The sequence below is a fragment of the Balaenoptera musculus genome, chromosome 20, assembly GCF_009873245.2.
Source record: "Balaenoptera musculus isolate JJ_BM4_2016_0621 chromosome 20, mBalMus1.pri.v3, whole genome shotgun sequence".
NCBI lineage: Eukaryota > Metazoa > Chordata > Mammalia > Artiodactyla > Balaenopteridae > Balaenoptera > Balaenoptera musculus.
In genome coordinates, this window is record NC_045804.1 from 25,587,053 (window position 1) to 25,602,799 (window position 15,747).

General features: G+C 41.9%; 1 protein-coding gene and 1 non-coding gene across 3 annotated transcripts; both read right to left on the reverse strand.

Moving 5' to 3' along the window:
- Window positions 1-2,880, reverse strand: ATP5MC1 (ATP synthase membrane subunit c locus 1). Of its 2 annotated transcripts, none has more exons than XM_036838416.1 (5): window positions 2,764-2,880; window positions 2,129-2,176; window positions 1,124-1,201; window positions 543-721; window positions 1-222 (listed from the first exon to the last, which is right to left on the reverse strand). In XM_036838416.1, the coding sequence occupies exons 2-5, from the start codon at window positions 2,165-2,167 to the stop codon at window positions 108-110; spliced, it is 411 nt and encodes a 136-aa protein (XP_036694311.1). In that variant the 5' UTR covers window positions 2,168-2,176; window positions 2,764-2,880; the 3' UTR covers window positions 1-107. The 2 variants fall into 2 exon arrangements, with proteins under 2 accessions (XP_036694311.1, XP_036694310.1); XM_036838415.1 differs by having other exon boundaries at window positions 2,694-2,816.
- Window positions 2,881-4,625: 1,745 nt separating this feature from the next.
- Window positions 4,626-4,906, reverse strand: LOC118887600. Its single transcript, XR_005018078.1, has one exon. It is a non-coding gene; the product is annotated as a small nucleolar RNA U89 (small nucleolar RNA).
- Between the last annotated feature and the right edge of the window lie 10,841 nt (window positions 4,907-15,747).

The following is a 15,747-nucleotide window of genomic DNA, read 5'->3' on the forward strand; positions in this document are numbered from 1 at the left end:
TGAGTTTAGAGAAACATTGTGTTTAATGGTAAAGCTTAGCACACTCTAGCACCGGGCATGGCCTGGAGTCGAAGCAGCAGGGGTGGACAGGTGACCTCCATGGAGCCTCACATGGCAAAGAGGATGAGGAAGGCGACCATCAAACAGAAGAGTCCCATAGCCTCAGAAAGGGCAAAGCCCAGAATGGCATAGGAGAAGAGCTGCTGCTTCAGAGACGGGTTCCTGCCGGGGACAGAGACAGGGAAAGGAAGGGGTGAGGGTATGGGTCATGGGTGGTGGTGGAGGACTCAAGTAGGTTAGGTGAATGGTGAGTGCTGAAACTGGGAGAGGGCATAGCTTGCATATATCCTGGGGATTGGACAGGCAAGCAGAGTACCAACATGGTAAGTTTAAGTGAGCCAGACTGGAAACTTATATTTAAATTCTGAGAAAACAGGAGGTAGATGAAATCAACACAAAGCTAGAAGGATCTCTTGCTGAGGCTTCCTCCAAATAAGATGGAATTTACAGTAGAAGATGCTCTAGGCCACCCCACAACTTACCTGGCATAGCCAATGATCAAACTGCCAAACACTGTTCCAATGCCGGCCCCTGAACCAGCCACACCAACTGTGGCAGCCCCAGCACCAATAAACTTGGCCGCTGTGTCAATGTCCCGGGAGACAACACTGGTCTGGAACTCCCGCCTGGCCACCTGGAGTGGGACACTGCTGTAGGAAGGCTAGAAGGAGGGGGAGAGAGAGTGAAGTAGAGAAAGAAAGAGGAAGAAGGGAGATAGTGAGGCTCAAGGACAGGTGGCTGACTCCACCCCTCACCCCACCCACCTGAGCTCGGAAATTGTTGGCAAGCTCTTAGCAAGTACAGAACGCTCAGACTGCAGAGCGTGCTTGGAATTAGTCTTAGGGTCCGTTTCCAGACAGGACTAGGGAAATTTCGTGGGCTTCATGAAAACCCAATTTCACTTTTGCAAGTTTCTCACCTACAATGCTCACCTTGGGGTACTGAGAACTATTAAAGCACCACAGATTCTCTGACTCTCCTCCCACTTTGGCCTAAAGGCAACTGAACAAACTTAAAGGAACTTAGTCTGGGGAAATTCTTAAGAGGGCCCAATCTCCTTTACCTGTTCAGATGGGATCTCTGGCCTACTCAGGAAGGAGGCAGACACAGGCCTACTCAGACCCCTGGTACAAGAGCGGATCTATAAAATCAGAAAGACACATTTCTCCAAATCAGGCAAGAAATCAAAACAAAACAAAAAAATCCCCCTAACTGCTGAGCTTCAGTCAAAAAATGACTACAAATATTATAAATAAAACAAGTCCAAGGTATTTCAAGGTCAATTAATGTATTACTGTTGCTACCAGACATGCTCACACCAGAGACAGCTGTCCTGAGACCCTGGTGTAGTCAGCAGTGGCAACCCTTCCATTTAAAACTGGGTAACAAAGTTCACTTCTATGAGCACAGCCCTTAATCAATATCCCAGAATGGAAAAACAAAAAACAAAAAAAACCCCACACTAATCAAACCAAGTACAGGAAGGGTTTGTACCCAGACCACCAAAGGAATCAGAGGGGAAAATCTTATTTTGCTAAAACTGTAGTCACTGTTACACACCCTGAATGCAGTGAGCCAGTAAGCCTGGTGAGGCTCCTGAAACAGTCACCTAAGCAGAGACTCCTGTAACAAGGCTTTCTTGAACTATTTCAAGAAATATAACGTAGCAGTTGTGAAACTTGGTCGAACATTAGAATCACCTGGGGAGTTCTAAAAAAAAATACAGATGCATGGATTCCACTCCCATAGGGTGCAGCCTGGGCATCAGGATTTTTAAAAGCTCCCCAGATGATTCCAGTGTACAGCCAAGGTTGAAAATCACTGTTTCAATGGGCTAACTATGGCCAAGTCAGACTGGGGGTAAAGGTCAGATCCAGACTCTGACCACATTCCAAAGCCAAGATAGCTTGGTTTACAGGCCCAGATAATCAGGGGTTAACTGCATCCATCCTACTGCTTCGCTAAAGGGGCAACATCATCAGAATGCCAAGCTCCTCTCAGTTCATTCATTAAACACTGATGATTCCCAACACCTGGCGCTACAGAGCACCCGGGAGCCGCAGCTTACCAGAGCAGGAGGAATGAGTAGTGCCCCGGTGGTCTGCATTTTTTCGGTCTGCAGAGGAAAAAAAAAAAAAAATCCACTGACAGCCTGGTTGTTTGTTTACAGTCGCGACCTTCGGTCGTCCCCTTCACCCCGCCCGTCCTCCCTGGACCACGCTCTTCCTCGAACCATGCCGCAGCTGAGGAGACCATTAGAGGTCAGAGGGACAGCGCAAATTCCCTCTCCACCACTTTCAGCGCGACAGGTCTGCAAAGGAAAGTCACGGAGATCGGAAGTAAAGGAAGGAGGCCCGAGCCCCAGCAGGGAAATGATACCCAAAGAGGATGATCTGCCCGGAAGACTGGGGAGGCAGAAACTAGGCAGGTGCCGTTCAGGATCCTGCCCATTTCACACAGCAGTCCACGGCCCGCCTCAGCCGGGACAGTAAATTGCTCATTACCGTTGGTAACTAACATGAAGGTTGTTAAGGTTACAGACGGCCATTGCCTTTCCCGGCCCTAGGGACAAATGCCCCACCACACAACCCAGCCACATCCCTGCCGATTGCTGGCTTTCGGCCCCAGGTCACCTGCACTCCCACTGCCCTGCTGCCCCTGCTCGGAACACAGCGCTCGCCCGGCTCAAGGTGACTGACTCACCTCCGGGCTTTAGCTCTAGGACTCAGGGCTCAGCTCCCCGGCCCACGTGTCCGGGGGTCCCCCCACTCTCATTGGCCGCAATCCCCCCGCGCCCTCATTGGTTAACATCCTCGAGTCCTCCTTTCTTATTGGTCTTCCGCAGCTTCTTCCTCTCTCTCCACAGGAGCTTCGTGGCAGTTCCCGCCTCCGTGCGGGTAAAGGCGGGGTTTTCCTCCGAGATCTGGCTTCCGATTGGCCGATCCCTGAAGTGCTCGATCACAGAGTCGGCTGGACTCAGAGGTTCTATAACATCCCGCACAAAATGGCGGCCAAGGTGGAAAGCAGCAGAAAAAAGCGTGGGAGAGATGACCGGTCGCCTTACGCAGACAGACACATGACTTTGGGCCTTAGCCTTCATTCGAGCGCTCGGGCCCTGAGGCGCGTTGCATGTTGGGATTTGTAGTCGGGTCAGAGGCCCAAAGGGCGGCTGAGATCCCGCGAGACGTTTCTCCCCGGGCTGGGAGAGCCAATGCCTTTGCAGCAACTCCCGCCCTAGTGTTTTGTGGGAGGCTTGCTTCCGCGAAGAAGCGTAAAGGCTACCTGCCTCCATGTAAGTTCGCTAGTGGGCGAGCGCAACTTTGTGTGCCTCTGCCAGTGTTGAGCAGTCATGAACTAGCAACCAGTAGTTTGTTTGCTTGTTTTTTTAAAGTATTTTTGTATTGTAAAAACAACATTCCAAGGACAAAACATTTAACACCCTGATAGAGAAACAAGCAAAGGATGGGAAACAGGCAGAAGAAATATAAATTGAAGGGAAGAATCTTAAACTAAACTATAAAAAGAAATAGAAGTTTAAACGCAACTTTTCTCACTAAATCAAAAAGCAGAGTTCTTTTTACTAATGTGAGCCAGGCACTTCTGTACTGCTGGTGAGAAGTATGAATTAGAACTTTTCTTGAAAGTGATTTGGTAATGTTTGTTGAAAGGTTTTGAATGGTCCATCCTCTTTGACTCAGAAATTCCCGAGGAATTGAGAGCCTTTAAACTCTCTATCCTTTTTGACCCAGGAATATCACTCATAGAAATCGGTCTTGAAGAAAAAAATCAGAAATGCAAAGATTCTCTTCAAAGGATGTACATTGCAGAATTTGTTGAAATTGGAAGCAAGTAAATGGTAAACGGTTAAATAAATTGTGATATTTTCACTTGATGAAATAAGCAGATATTGTAAATTTCCTTCCTTCCCCCCTTCTTTCTTTCTTTTTTTTTCAGCTTAAGTAATAAAAATTTATTAAGAATTCCTGGGATGGTGGTTGTGTCTTCCCAACCTCAAGAGAGGAACAACCAACACTAGGAAATCACTGAGAAATCACACAGTCCCAACACCCCTGGCCAACATAGGGAGGAAAGTCATTCCCCTGAAAATGGCTCAGTTCTCATTATTCCAAGAAGTGCTGGGAGGACAGATGCTGAGGGGACCATCACATGTTGCTGGGGGCAGGGTGGGCGTGTGCTGGACCCTGAACTGGCTCCTCAAAAAGCAGGGGAGAAACAGATCCACTTCTTCTCTGGGGGCCGAGTTCTGGGTCACCAGGCTCATTTCTTACCCTTGATGAGGTTGTCACTTCCCTGGGTGTAGGGAAGTGACCTACACTTCATGCTGTAGGTTCAGCACAAGGTTGTCAGCAGTGAGACAGATATGATTCTGTGATGTGGCGATTGTCTTGGAGATGTTCTGTGCTGCCCAGATCTTGTGCAGTTTTGATGTAGCCTGGGTTCTTGCTCAGTGCTTCTCCGAGGTGAGCACGATGGGTTCAACAAGACGAAGTCTCAATCCCTGACCCCACCCTTACTACCCCCCTCACCCCAGCCATCCTCTGGGCTCTCAGATCCAAGGTTGCATTAAGGTGGCTCGTGCTTAGCCCTACTTAGGTCCCTACCTGTGAACCCTCCCTGCGGGCAGCTGCCAGGAACAGGAGGCAGCATCAGAAATTGAGGCAAGGCCAGTAAAACCATGCTTCTGGTTTTATGTTTTATACTGAGAAAATTTTCATGATGTAAGACAAATTTTGAAGATTTAAATGCAGAGCTGTATAGCATTGTGAAAAAAATGGAAAAAAGATTAAAAAGAAAATAAATCAATATTAATAGTTAATTCAGTATGGTGTAATAAGGTTGATTTATATTTTTATGAGTATGTATTAGTTTTTTTTTTTTTTTTTTTGGTTGTGTTGGGTCTTCGTTGCTGCACGGGCGGGCTTTCTCTAGTTGCAGCAAGCGGGGGCTACTCTTTGTTGCAGTGCGCAGGCTTCTCATTGTGGTGGCTTCTCTTGTTGCAGAGCACGGGCTCTAGGTGTGCGGGCATCAGTAGTTGCAGCACACGGGCTCAGTAGTTGTGGCTCGTGGGCTCTAGAGCACAGGCTCAGTAGTTGTGGCACACGGGCTTTGTTGCTCAGTGGCATGTGGAGTCTTCCCAGACCAGGGACCAAACCTGTGTCCCCTGCATTGGCAGGTGGATTCTTTTTTTTTTTTTTTTAATCTGACTTCAGCCAGATGTACTTTTATTTATTAAAAAAATTTTTTTAAATTAATTAATTTAATTTATTTATTTTTGGTTGCATTGGGTTTTTATTGCTGCACGCGGGCTTTCTCTAGTTGTGGTGAGCAGGGGCTACTCTTTGTTGTGGTGCGCAGGCTTCTCATTGCGGTGGCTTGGCTTGTTGTGGAGCACGGGCTCTAGGCGTGCGGGATTCAGTAGTTGTGGCATGCAGGCTCAGTAGTTGTGGCGCACGGGCTTAGTTGCTCCGCGGCACGTGGGATCTTCCCGGACCAGGGCTCGAACCTGTGTCCCCTGCATTGGCAGGCGGATTCTTAACCACTGCGCCAGCAGGGAAGTCCCCTGGCAGGCAGATTCTTAACCACTGTGCCACCAGGGAAGTCCCTGTATAAGATTTATAATAGCACTATATTAACAATTATGCTAATCTGGAAAGTCTGAACTTTGGACTCGTAGAAAAAATATTTTAAGATTGAGATTTAAGATATCCTGCCAGAATGGTACAGTGGAAAGAATGTGGAGTTTTGAAATCACACAGACTTGAGTTCCTGTCATGGCTCTATCATATAACTAGATATGTCTGTCTCCGAGCAGATTACCACGTCTCTTTTGGCTTTAGTGTAATAAGCTACCATTTACTGAGGCCTCACCATATGGCAAGCATTGGATTAGGTGCATTCACCTGTTACCCCCATGTTACAGAGCATCTTTTTTCCAGTTTGGCATATTTGGTAAGAGGTAAAGTCAGTATGTGGACCCAGGTCGGTCTGGGTCCAAAGTGCTTAACCATTAGCTCTTGAGTCTCCCTAAAACTGGGGAACCTGTAAAACAGGGTTAATACTACCTACCTTATGGAAATATGAGATAAAATAAATGCCAGGCATAGGTTGGTGTTTGGTGAATAGTCCCTATCTGTTACTACTCTAGGACAAGTTATATTTTCATGTGGAAATCCCTAACTTTGTCTACATGTTTTAATTTTTTTTTCACATCCAGATTTGTCGCATAGCTCTACTCATAGCTTAACTTCAACATTGTCAAGTTTATCCTGTGACCTGCTGGAAATCAGGTATTTCAGTGCCATGTTTAGGACATGAATTTTGGAGTTAAATAAGCAGGATTCAAATCCTGGCAATGCCACTTACTGCTGTGTGATTTGGGGCAAGGCTCTTAACCTCTCTAATGCTCTGTCATCATCTATAAAAAGAAGATACCCCTTTTTCAACAGAATTGTTATGAGTAAATGAGATAGTACATGTAGAGGTGCTCCTTTAATTATTGAAGTAAAAAGTACTGGTAAACCAGGAGAGGCTGTGGGAAGTGGAAGGAGGTTAGGAAACCTCAAACCCAGACCTGACATCTTGGGGGTTGTACTAGCTGGCTTGGGGGAGGCCCAAGAACTTCTTTGGGAACTCTGAGAGGATTCCTGAGTAGGCAAAAAAGCTTTATTTTTTTATGGTTACAAAATGATTTATTAGAGATGTATTTTCTTATTGAGGTATAGTTGACTTACAATGTTGTGTTAGTTTCAGGTGTACAGCACAGTGATTTGGTTCTATATATATATATATATATATATATATATATATATATGTGTGTGTGTATATTTGTTCTTTTTCAGATTCTTTTCTCCTATAGATTACTACAAAATATTGGGTATAGTTCCCTGTGCTATACAGTAGGTCCTTGTTGGTTATCTATTTTGGTGTGTATATGTTAATCCCAAACTCCTAATTTATCCCTCCTCCCTACTTTCCCCTTTGGTAACCATAAGTTTGTTTTCTATCTGTGGGTCTCTTTATGCTTTGTAAATAAGTTCATTTATATGGCAAAAAAGCTTTTCATGAAGGTGGCAAAGGGCAAACTTGTGGATAGTAATACCAGCAGGTCCCTCTTTCCAAAGGCATTTCTGACTCCTCAAATCTACCTCTTCCACCCAGAGTCTTATCTCAGATCGTCTCGCTTTTCCTTTTCCTTTTCACTCTTCCTTTAGGAATTCAGTTTCACTCTTCCTTTAGGAATTCAGTTCAACAAACATTTTTGATCACTTAGCAGCTCCAAGCAGTGCACTTGGTGCTGGGGGTAGACAGATGTATAGAACCAGTTTCCACACTAAGGAAACTCAGTTAACAAGCAAATAAATAGGCAAATAAATACTAAGAACTAGTATCTTAATGAGCACTACAAGAAAACTTCCTGCAAAGTACAGAGAAGGGAGGTGGAGAGAACCAAGGAAGAACTTTTTGGAAAAAAAAAATTCTGGGCTGAGCTTTGAGGATAAACATATGTTAGCTAGATATATCAAGGGAGAGAGTGAGAATGGATGAAGATATTCCAGGCAGAGTGAATGAGATGTTGAAACACAGGAGAGTTGGTGTGGCCAATTTTAGGCCAATCAGTCATGGCCATGGGACAGCAGAAATATGACTGCTATACTCCATTTCTGGCAATATGGCCAGACTAAGTATTCTGAAAATCCTCCTGCCACACCTAAAAATGCTACATAAATATAGCACACATATTTTAAAATGCATAGCCTTGTTTTTGACAGCTAAAAGAAAATATATTCTATATTATATCCAAATTACCAATTTCCCACAGTCTGAAAAAAATACCTCCTCTGCCAAATGACCCAGGTGGTGATGATATATTCTGTAACAACAATAGTAACAAATATAAAGGGAGTTTGTTTGTTTTTTTGGGGGGGGCGAGCTTTGGGCATAGATGATTCATGGTGATAAATCCTAGCTTTTAAATGCATAGCTGAGCTCACAAGAAAGTAACGAGAGTCCTTAAGGACCCAAAAGAAAGAGAGAACATAAAATTAGAGCAGTAAACATGTAATATTAAACTGAAGCTGCCATGACTGGCAATATAGTGGGATAGGGAAAGGGGTATCAGTCGCAGAAATTAAGTGGCTTGACTTTTAATCGCCCATGGGGACAGAAGGATTTGGGGTCTGTATAAAATAAGGAGTTAAAACTGAAATTTCCAGATAAACCTAAGATCCTCAAAAGGCTACACCCTTTGAAGGGTGGATTTCAAATGTGGACTACCATCCACAGGGAGGTATCAATGAAGCTTGTGTGCCTATTCCTGGCTCTCAGTGGGAAAAGAAAAACAAACAAACAAACAAAAACTTTCCTTAGAATTTATAGTGACAGGACTATATGTTGGGTTTTGGATTCAAATCTATACCCTGGGTCCAGGAATGTCCAGGCTAAGGAACTGATATTGAAAGCCGTTCTAGACAGGGGATGTCCTTGAGATGAAACAATGTAAAACTCCTCTGGAACCATGCAGGATTCTCACAATAAATGAAACGTAATCTCCATAAAGAAACAATCCACAATGAGCGAGGATCAGCAAACATAACAAACAGCAAGAATTTCAGATAACACAATATTCAGATTGCAACTCAACTATATAAGAGGCAGTAAAGTGTAGTGATTAAGAATATGGACTTTAAACCCAGACTGCCAGGCATTCTAGTCAAGGCATTCTACTTACTATCCAGGTGATCTTGGGCAAGTTGACTAAGTTCTCTGTGCCTCCATTTCCTTATACAGGGTTGTTATGAGGATTAAATGAATTAATATTTATAAAGTACCTAGAACAATCCTTGGCACATAGTGTCACAGATGCATTTGTTATTATTTAAAACTAAGTATGTTGGTACAGATGAGCCGGTTTGCAGGGCAGAAGTTGAGACGCAGATGTAGAGAATGGACATATGGACACCAAGGGGGGAAAACTGCGGTGGGGTGGGGATGGTGGTGTGCTGAATTGGGCGATTGGGATTGACATGTATACACTGATGTGTATAAAATTGATGCCTAATAAGAACCTGCAGTATAAACAAACAAACAAACAAAACAACTAATACTAAACTTTCATTGGGTTATTTGTATGGAAATATGTTAATATAAATGTTTCAGACATTATATGAAATTTCTAAAAATCTTATATTTGTATTTGTATGGAAATATGTATGGAAATATGTTAATATAAATGTTTCAGACATTACATGAAATTTCTAAAAATCAAAAAAAAAAGAAAAAGAAAAATCCCATTTCCCATTTTAGTCAAACTACAGACCACTCTACAAAAAGAAGATATTAAAAGTTACCACAGGGCTTCCCTGGTGGCACAGTGGTTGAGAATCTGCCTACCAATGCAGGGGACACGGGTTCGAGCCCTGGTCTGGGAAGATCCCACATGCCGTGGAGCAACTGGGCCCGTGAGCTACAATTACTGAGCCTGCGCGTCTGGAGCCTGTGCTCCGCAACAAGAGAGGCCGTGATAGTGAGAGGCCTGCGCACCGCGATGAAGAGTGGCCCCCACTTGCCGCAACTAGAGAAAGCCCTAGCACAGAAACGAAGACCCAACACAGCCATAAATAATAAATAAATAAATTTTAAAAGTTACCACAAAGAAAAACAATTTGTCTACAATAGAAAGTTTCACTGAGAAGGTAATATTTGAAAAAGTCTTGAAAGAAGGGCAATAAGGTATGGGGATATCTGGTGGAAACATATTCCAGGCAGAAAGAACAGCAAGTGCTGTGGCAGAAGAATGATTAACACATTCTAGGAATAGGAATAGACCAGTTTGAATAGAGAGGAGGGAGCAAGAAGGAGTATCACTGGAGATGTAATCAGAGAGATACTGGTGGTGGGAGAGGAGGGCCTGTAAATGTTACCTTTGTAAGAATTTTGACTTTTACTCTGAATGAAGTGGTGACTCATTAGAGAGTTTTGAGGAGAGGAGTGACATAGTCTGACTTCTGTTTTAAAAGGGTAATTCTGAGAAAATAGTACTGACCAGGATAGGCAGGGACCCCAGTTGGAGGTTATTGTAATAATCTAGATGAGAGATGATGTGGCTTGGACCAAGATGGTAGCAGTGGAAGTGGTAAGAAATGATAGGATTCTGGTTTTATTTTAAAAGTAGAGACAACAATTGCTATTAATGGATGATGAGAATGAGAGAATGAGAGCAATTAAGAATGACTCCAAGGTTTCTACCTTGAATAGCTGGAATAATGGAGTTGGCATTAACTGAGATAAGGTTTGACTATGTTTAGAGCAGGATTTTTTTGGGAAAGTGGGATTAGGATTTCAATTTTACCATATTAAGTTTGAGGTGACTGTTATACATTCAAGTGAGGACAAAAAGTAGGCATTTGAATATATGAACCATGGGGTCCAGGAGAAGTCTGGGCTTGAAATATATATTTGGAAGTCATCAGTAAGTAGTTAGCATTTATCACACCTAGACACATCAGAGCCAAACTGTCAAAAGACAAAGACAAAGAGAGAAACTTCAAAGCAGCAAGAGAAAAATGACTGATCATGGACAAGGGAATCCTCAATAAGATTAACAGCTGATTTCTTTTCTTTTTTTTAAAATTTTTATTTATTTATATTTATTTTTGGCTGTGTTGGGTCTTTGTTTCCGTGCGATGGCTTTCTCTAGTTGTGGCAAGCGGGGGCCACTCTTCATCGCGGTGAACGGGCCTCCCACCATTGCGGCCTCTCCTGTTGCGGAGCACAAGCTCCAGACGCACAGGCTCAGTAGTTGTGGCTCATGGGTCCAGCTGCTCTGTGGCATGTGGGATCCTCCCAGGCCAGGGCCCGAACCCGTGTCCCCCGCACTGGCAGGCAGAATCTCAACCGCTGTGCCACCAGGGAAGCCCCAACAGCTGATTTCTCACCATAAAGTATGGAGGCCAGAAGGTAGTGGGATGACATATTCAAAGTGCTGAAAGAGAGATCCAGTGGTTAGGATTCTGTGCTTTCACTGCCAAGGTGTAGATTCATTCCGTGGTCGGGGAACTAAGATCTCACAAGCTGCGTGGCATGGCCAAAACAAACAAACAAACAAACAAACCGTGTTAGCCAGGAATTCTATATATAGCAAAAATATCCTTCAAAAACCATAGAAGAAATTAAGACATTCCCAGGTAAACAAAGACTGAGAAAATTCATTACTAGCAGAATTGCCTACAAGAAATACTAAAGGGAGTCCTTCAGGTTGAAATGATAGGACACTAGACAGTAATTCAAATCCACATGAAGAAATAAAGAGCATTAGCAAAAGTAAATACACAAGTAAATATAAAAGTATTTTTTAAATTAATTAATTAATTATATTTATTTATTTATGGCTGCGTTGGGTCTTTGTCGCTGTGCACGGGCTTTCTCTAGCTGCGGTGAGCGGGGGCTACTCTTTGTTGTGGTGTGTGGGCTTCTCATTGCGGTGGCTTCTCTTTTTGCAGAGCACGGGCTCTAGGCATGTGGGCTTCAGTAGTTGTGGCACCCACGCTCAGTAGTTGTGGCTTGCGGGCTCTAGAGCACAGGCTCAGTAGTTGTGGCGCATGGGCTTAGTTGCTCCACGACATGTGGGATCTTCCCGGACCAGGGCTCCAACCCATGTCCCCTGCATTAGCAGGCAGATTCTTAACCACTGCACCACCAGGGAGCTCCCATAAATGTATTTTTGTTTGTAACTCTTTTCCTCTTTTACCTGATTTAAAAGACAGTTACATAAAGCAATAATTTTAAAGTTGTGTTAATGGGGTTTATAATATCTAAAGAGGTAATTTGTATGATAATAATAGTACAAAGGAGAGGGGAGTGAATTAGGCTATACTGGAGTAAAGTTTCTGTATGTTATTGAAATTAAGTCAGTATTAATCTGAACTACATTATTTTAAGCTAAGATGTTAATTGTAATCTCTAGGACAACCATTAAGAAAATAACCTTAAAAAATACTGTAAAAGAGACAACAAGAGAATTCAGATGACATACTGCAAATATCTATATGATACAAAAGAAGAAATTCACAGATATGTGGAAATTAGAAAATATACTCCTAAAAAACCAGTGGGTCAAAGAAAAAACCACAATGGAAATTAGAAACTACTTTGAAATGAATGAAAATGAAAACACAATGTACCAAACTTTATAGGATGCAGCTAAAGCTGTGCTTAGAGGTAAATTTATAGCTGTAAACACCTATATTAAAAAATAAGGAAGGTCTCAAATCAATAACCCAATCTTCCACCTTAAGAAACTAGAAAAAGAAGGGAAAACTAAATCCAGAGCAAGCAGAAGAAAGGAAATAATAAAGATAGTATGGAAATAAAGGAAATAGAGAATAGATGATAGAAAAAAATCAACAAAACTAAAGATTGATTCTTTGGAAAGATTAACAAACCTTCAGGTAGGCTAACCAAGAAAAACAGAAGATAAATTGCTAAAATCAAGGGTGAAAGAGGAAATGTCAGTACTGACCTTACAGAAATAAGATGGATTATAAGGGAATACTGTGAACAATTATATGCCAACACATTAGATAACTTAGATGACATGGACAAATTCTTAGACACAAACAATTATAACTGACTCAAGAAGAAACAGAAAATCTGAACAGACTTATAACAAGTAAAGGGATTGAATTAGTAATAAAAAAAAAATTCCCAAAAGGAAAGCCGAGGCCCAGATGGCTTCACTAGTGAATTCTACCAAACATTTATTTTTAAATTTTTATTTATTTATTTATTTATTTATTTATTTATTTATGGCTGCATTGGGTCTTCATTGCTGCATGCGGGCTTTCTCTAGTTGCAGCAAGTGAGGGCTACTCTTCACCGTGGTAGCAGCCTTCTCGTTGTGGTGGCTTCTCTTGTTGCGGAGCATGGGATCTAGGCATATGGGCTTCAGTAGTTGTGGCACGCAGGCTCAGTAGTTGTGGTGCACAGGCTTAGTTGCTCCACGGCATGTGGGATCTTCCTGGAGCAGGGATCGAACCTGTGTCCCTTGCATTGGCAGGCGGATTCTTAACAATTGTGCCACCAGGGAAGTCCCTCTACCAAACATTTAATGAAAAACTAACATCAATCCTTAACAAACTCTTACAAAAGATAGAGGAGAAGGGAACACTTCTCAACTCACTCTATGACACCTGTATTATCCTGATACCAAAACCAGATATTAACATCACAAGAAAAGAAAACTACAGACCAATATCTTTTATGAACATGATTCAAGGGCCCTCAACAAAATACTATCAAACCAAATGCAGCAACATATAAAAAGGATTATATGTCATGACTGAATGGGAATGTAAGGTTGGTTTAACATACAAAACCATTTAATGCAACACAGCATATTAATAGAATAAAGAACTACATGACCATCTCAATAGATGCAGAAAAAGCATTTGACAACATCCTTTCATGATAAAAATATTTAGTAATCTAGGAATAGAAGGGAACTTCCTCAACTTGATAAAGGCTATCTATTAAAAACCCACAACTAGGACTTCCCTGGTGGTGCAGTGGTTAAGAATCCGCCTGCCAATGCAGGGGACACAGGTTTGATCCCTGGTCCGGGAAGACCCTACATGTCATGGAGCAACTAAGCCTGTGCACCACAACTACTGAGCCTGTGCGCCACAACTACAGAGCCCACGCACCTAGAGCCCATGCTCCACAACAAGAGAAGCCACTTCAGTGAGAAGCCCGCACACTGCAACGAAGAGTAGCCCCCACTTGCCTCAACTAGAGAAAGCCTGTGCACTGCAATGAAGACCCAAAGCAGCCAAATAAATAAATAAATAAATAAATAAAATTAAAAAAAAAAGAAAGATCTTGGCCTATATATTAAAAAAAAAATAACCCACAGCTAACATCATACTTAATGGTGAAAGACTGGATGCTTTCCCCTAAGATCAGGAACAAGACAAGGATTTCTGCTTTTACTGCTTCTATTCAACATTGTATTGGAAGGTCTAGCCAATGTACAGAAATTAGAAATGATAAAGAAAGAAAAGATATCCATATTAGAAAAGATGTAAAACTATATTTGCAGATGACATGATCTTGTATATAGAAATTCCTAAGAAATTCCCCCAAATCTATTAGAACTAATAAGTTCAACAGTGTGGCAGACCCAATATCAATACATGAAAATCAATTGTATTTCCATACACTAGCAGTGAACAACCAGAAATTAAATTAAGAAAACAATTTTAATCACCTGAAACTAACACACATTGTAAATCAACTATATTCCAATAAAAATTTAAAAAAGAAAAAGAAAACAATTTTATTTACAATAGCACCAAAAAGAATAAAATGATCAGGAATAAACTTAGCAAAATAAGTATAAGACTTGTACACTAAAAAGTACAAATATTATTGAAAGAAATTAAAGAAGACATCCCAGGTTCCTGGGCTGGAAGACTTACATTTTTAAAATGACAATACTCCTCAAGTTGATCTACAGATTCAATGCAATCTCTATCAAAATCTCAGCTGGCTTTTTTTTTGCAGAAATTGAAGAGCTGATGCTAAAATTTATGTGAAAATTCAAGGTTCCCAGAACAGCGTAAACAATCTTGAAAAAGAAGAACAAAATTTGAGGACTCATATCTCCCAATTTCAAAACTTTTACAGTAAAAAAAGAGAAAAGCCCAAGCACAGCAACGCAGCCAAAAAACAAAAAACAAAACTGCAATGAACTACAACTTTACACTCACTATGATGGCTATACTCAAGAAGACAAATAATAACGAGTGTTAGTGAAGATGTGGAGAAAACAGAGCCCTCATGCACTGCCAGTAGAAATATAAAATGGTGCAGCCACTTTGGAAAATAGTTTGGCAATTTCTGAAAACACAGAATTATCATATGATCTAGCAATTCCAGTTTAGGTATACACCCAGAAATGAAAGAGAAATCAAAATGTGTGTCCATAGAAAAACTTGTACACAAATGTTCATAGCAACTTTATAGCCCCAAACTGGAAACAACCCACATTTCCATCAACTGATGAATGGATAAATGAAATGTGGCATATCCATACAGTGGAATATTATTTGGTCATAAAAAGGAATGAAGTACTGATAAATTTTACAACATGGGTGAACCTTGAAAACATTGTGCTGGGACTTCCCTGTTGGAGTGGTTAAGAATCTGCCTTCCAATGCAGGGGACATGGGTTCGATCCCTGGTCGGGGAACTAGGATCCCACATGCCATGGGGCAGCTGAGCCCACGCACCACAACTAGAGAGAACCCCACGCACCGCAACTAGAGAAGGCTGTGTGCTGCAATGAGGATCCCGCGTGCCGCAGCAAAGATCCCACGTGCTGCAACTAAGACCCAACACAGCCAAATAAATAAATATTAAAAAACAAAACAAAACGAAACATTATGCTTAGTGACAGAAGCCAGGCACAAAAAGCCACATATTATGTGACTCTGTTTATATGGAATTTGTCCAGAGACAGAATCTGTAGTGGTTGCCAGGTGCTGGGGGGAAGAAGGTGTGACTGCTAAAGGGTATGAGGTTTCTTTCAGAGTGATGAAAATGTTCTAAACTTATTGTGGTGCTGATTGCACAACTCCGTGAATAAACTAAAACCTTTTTTTTTTTTTA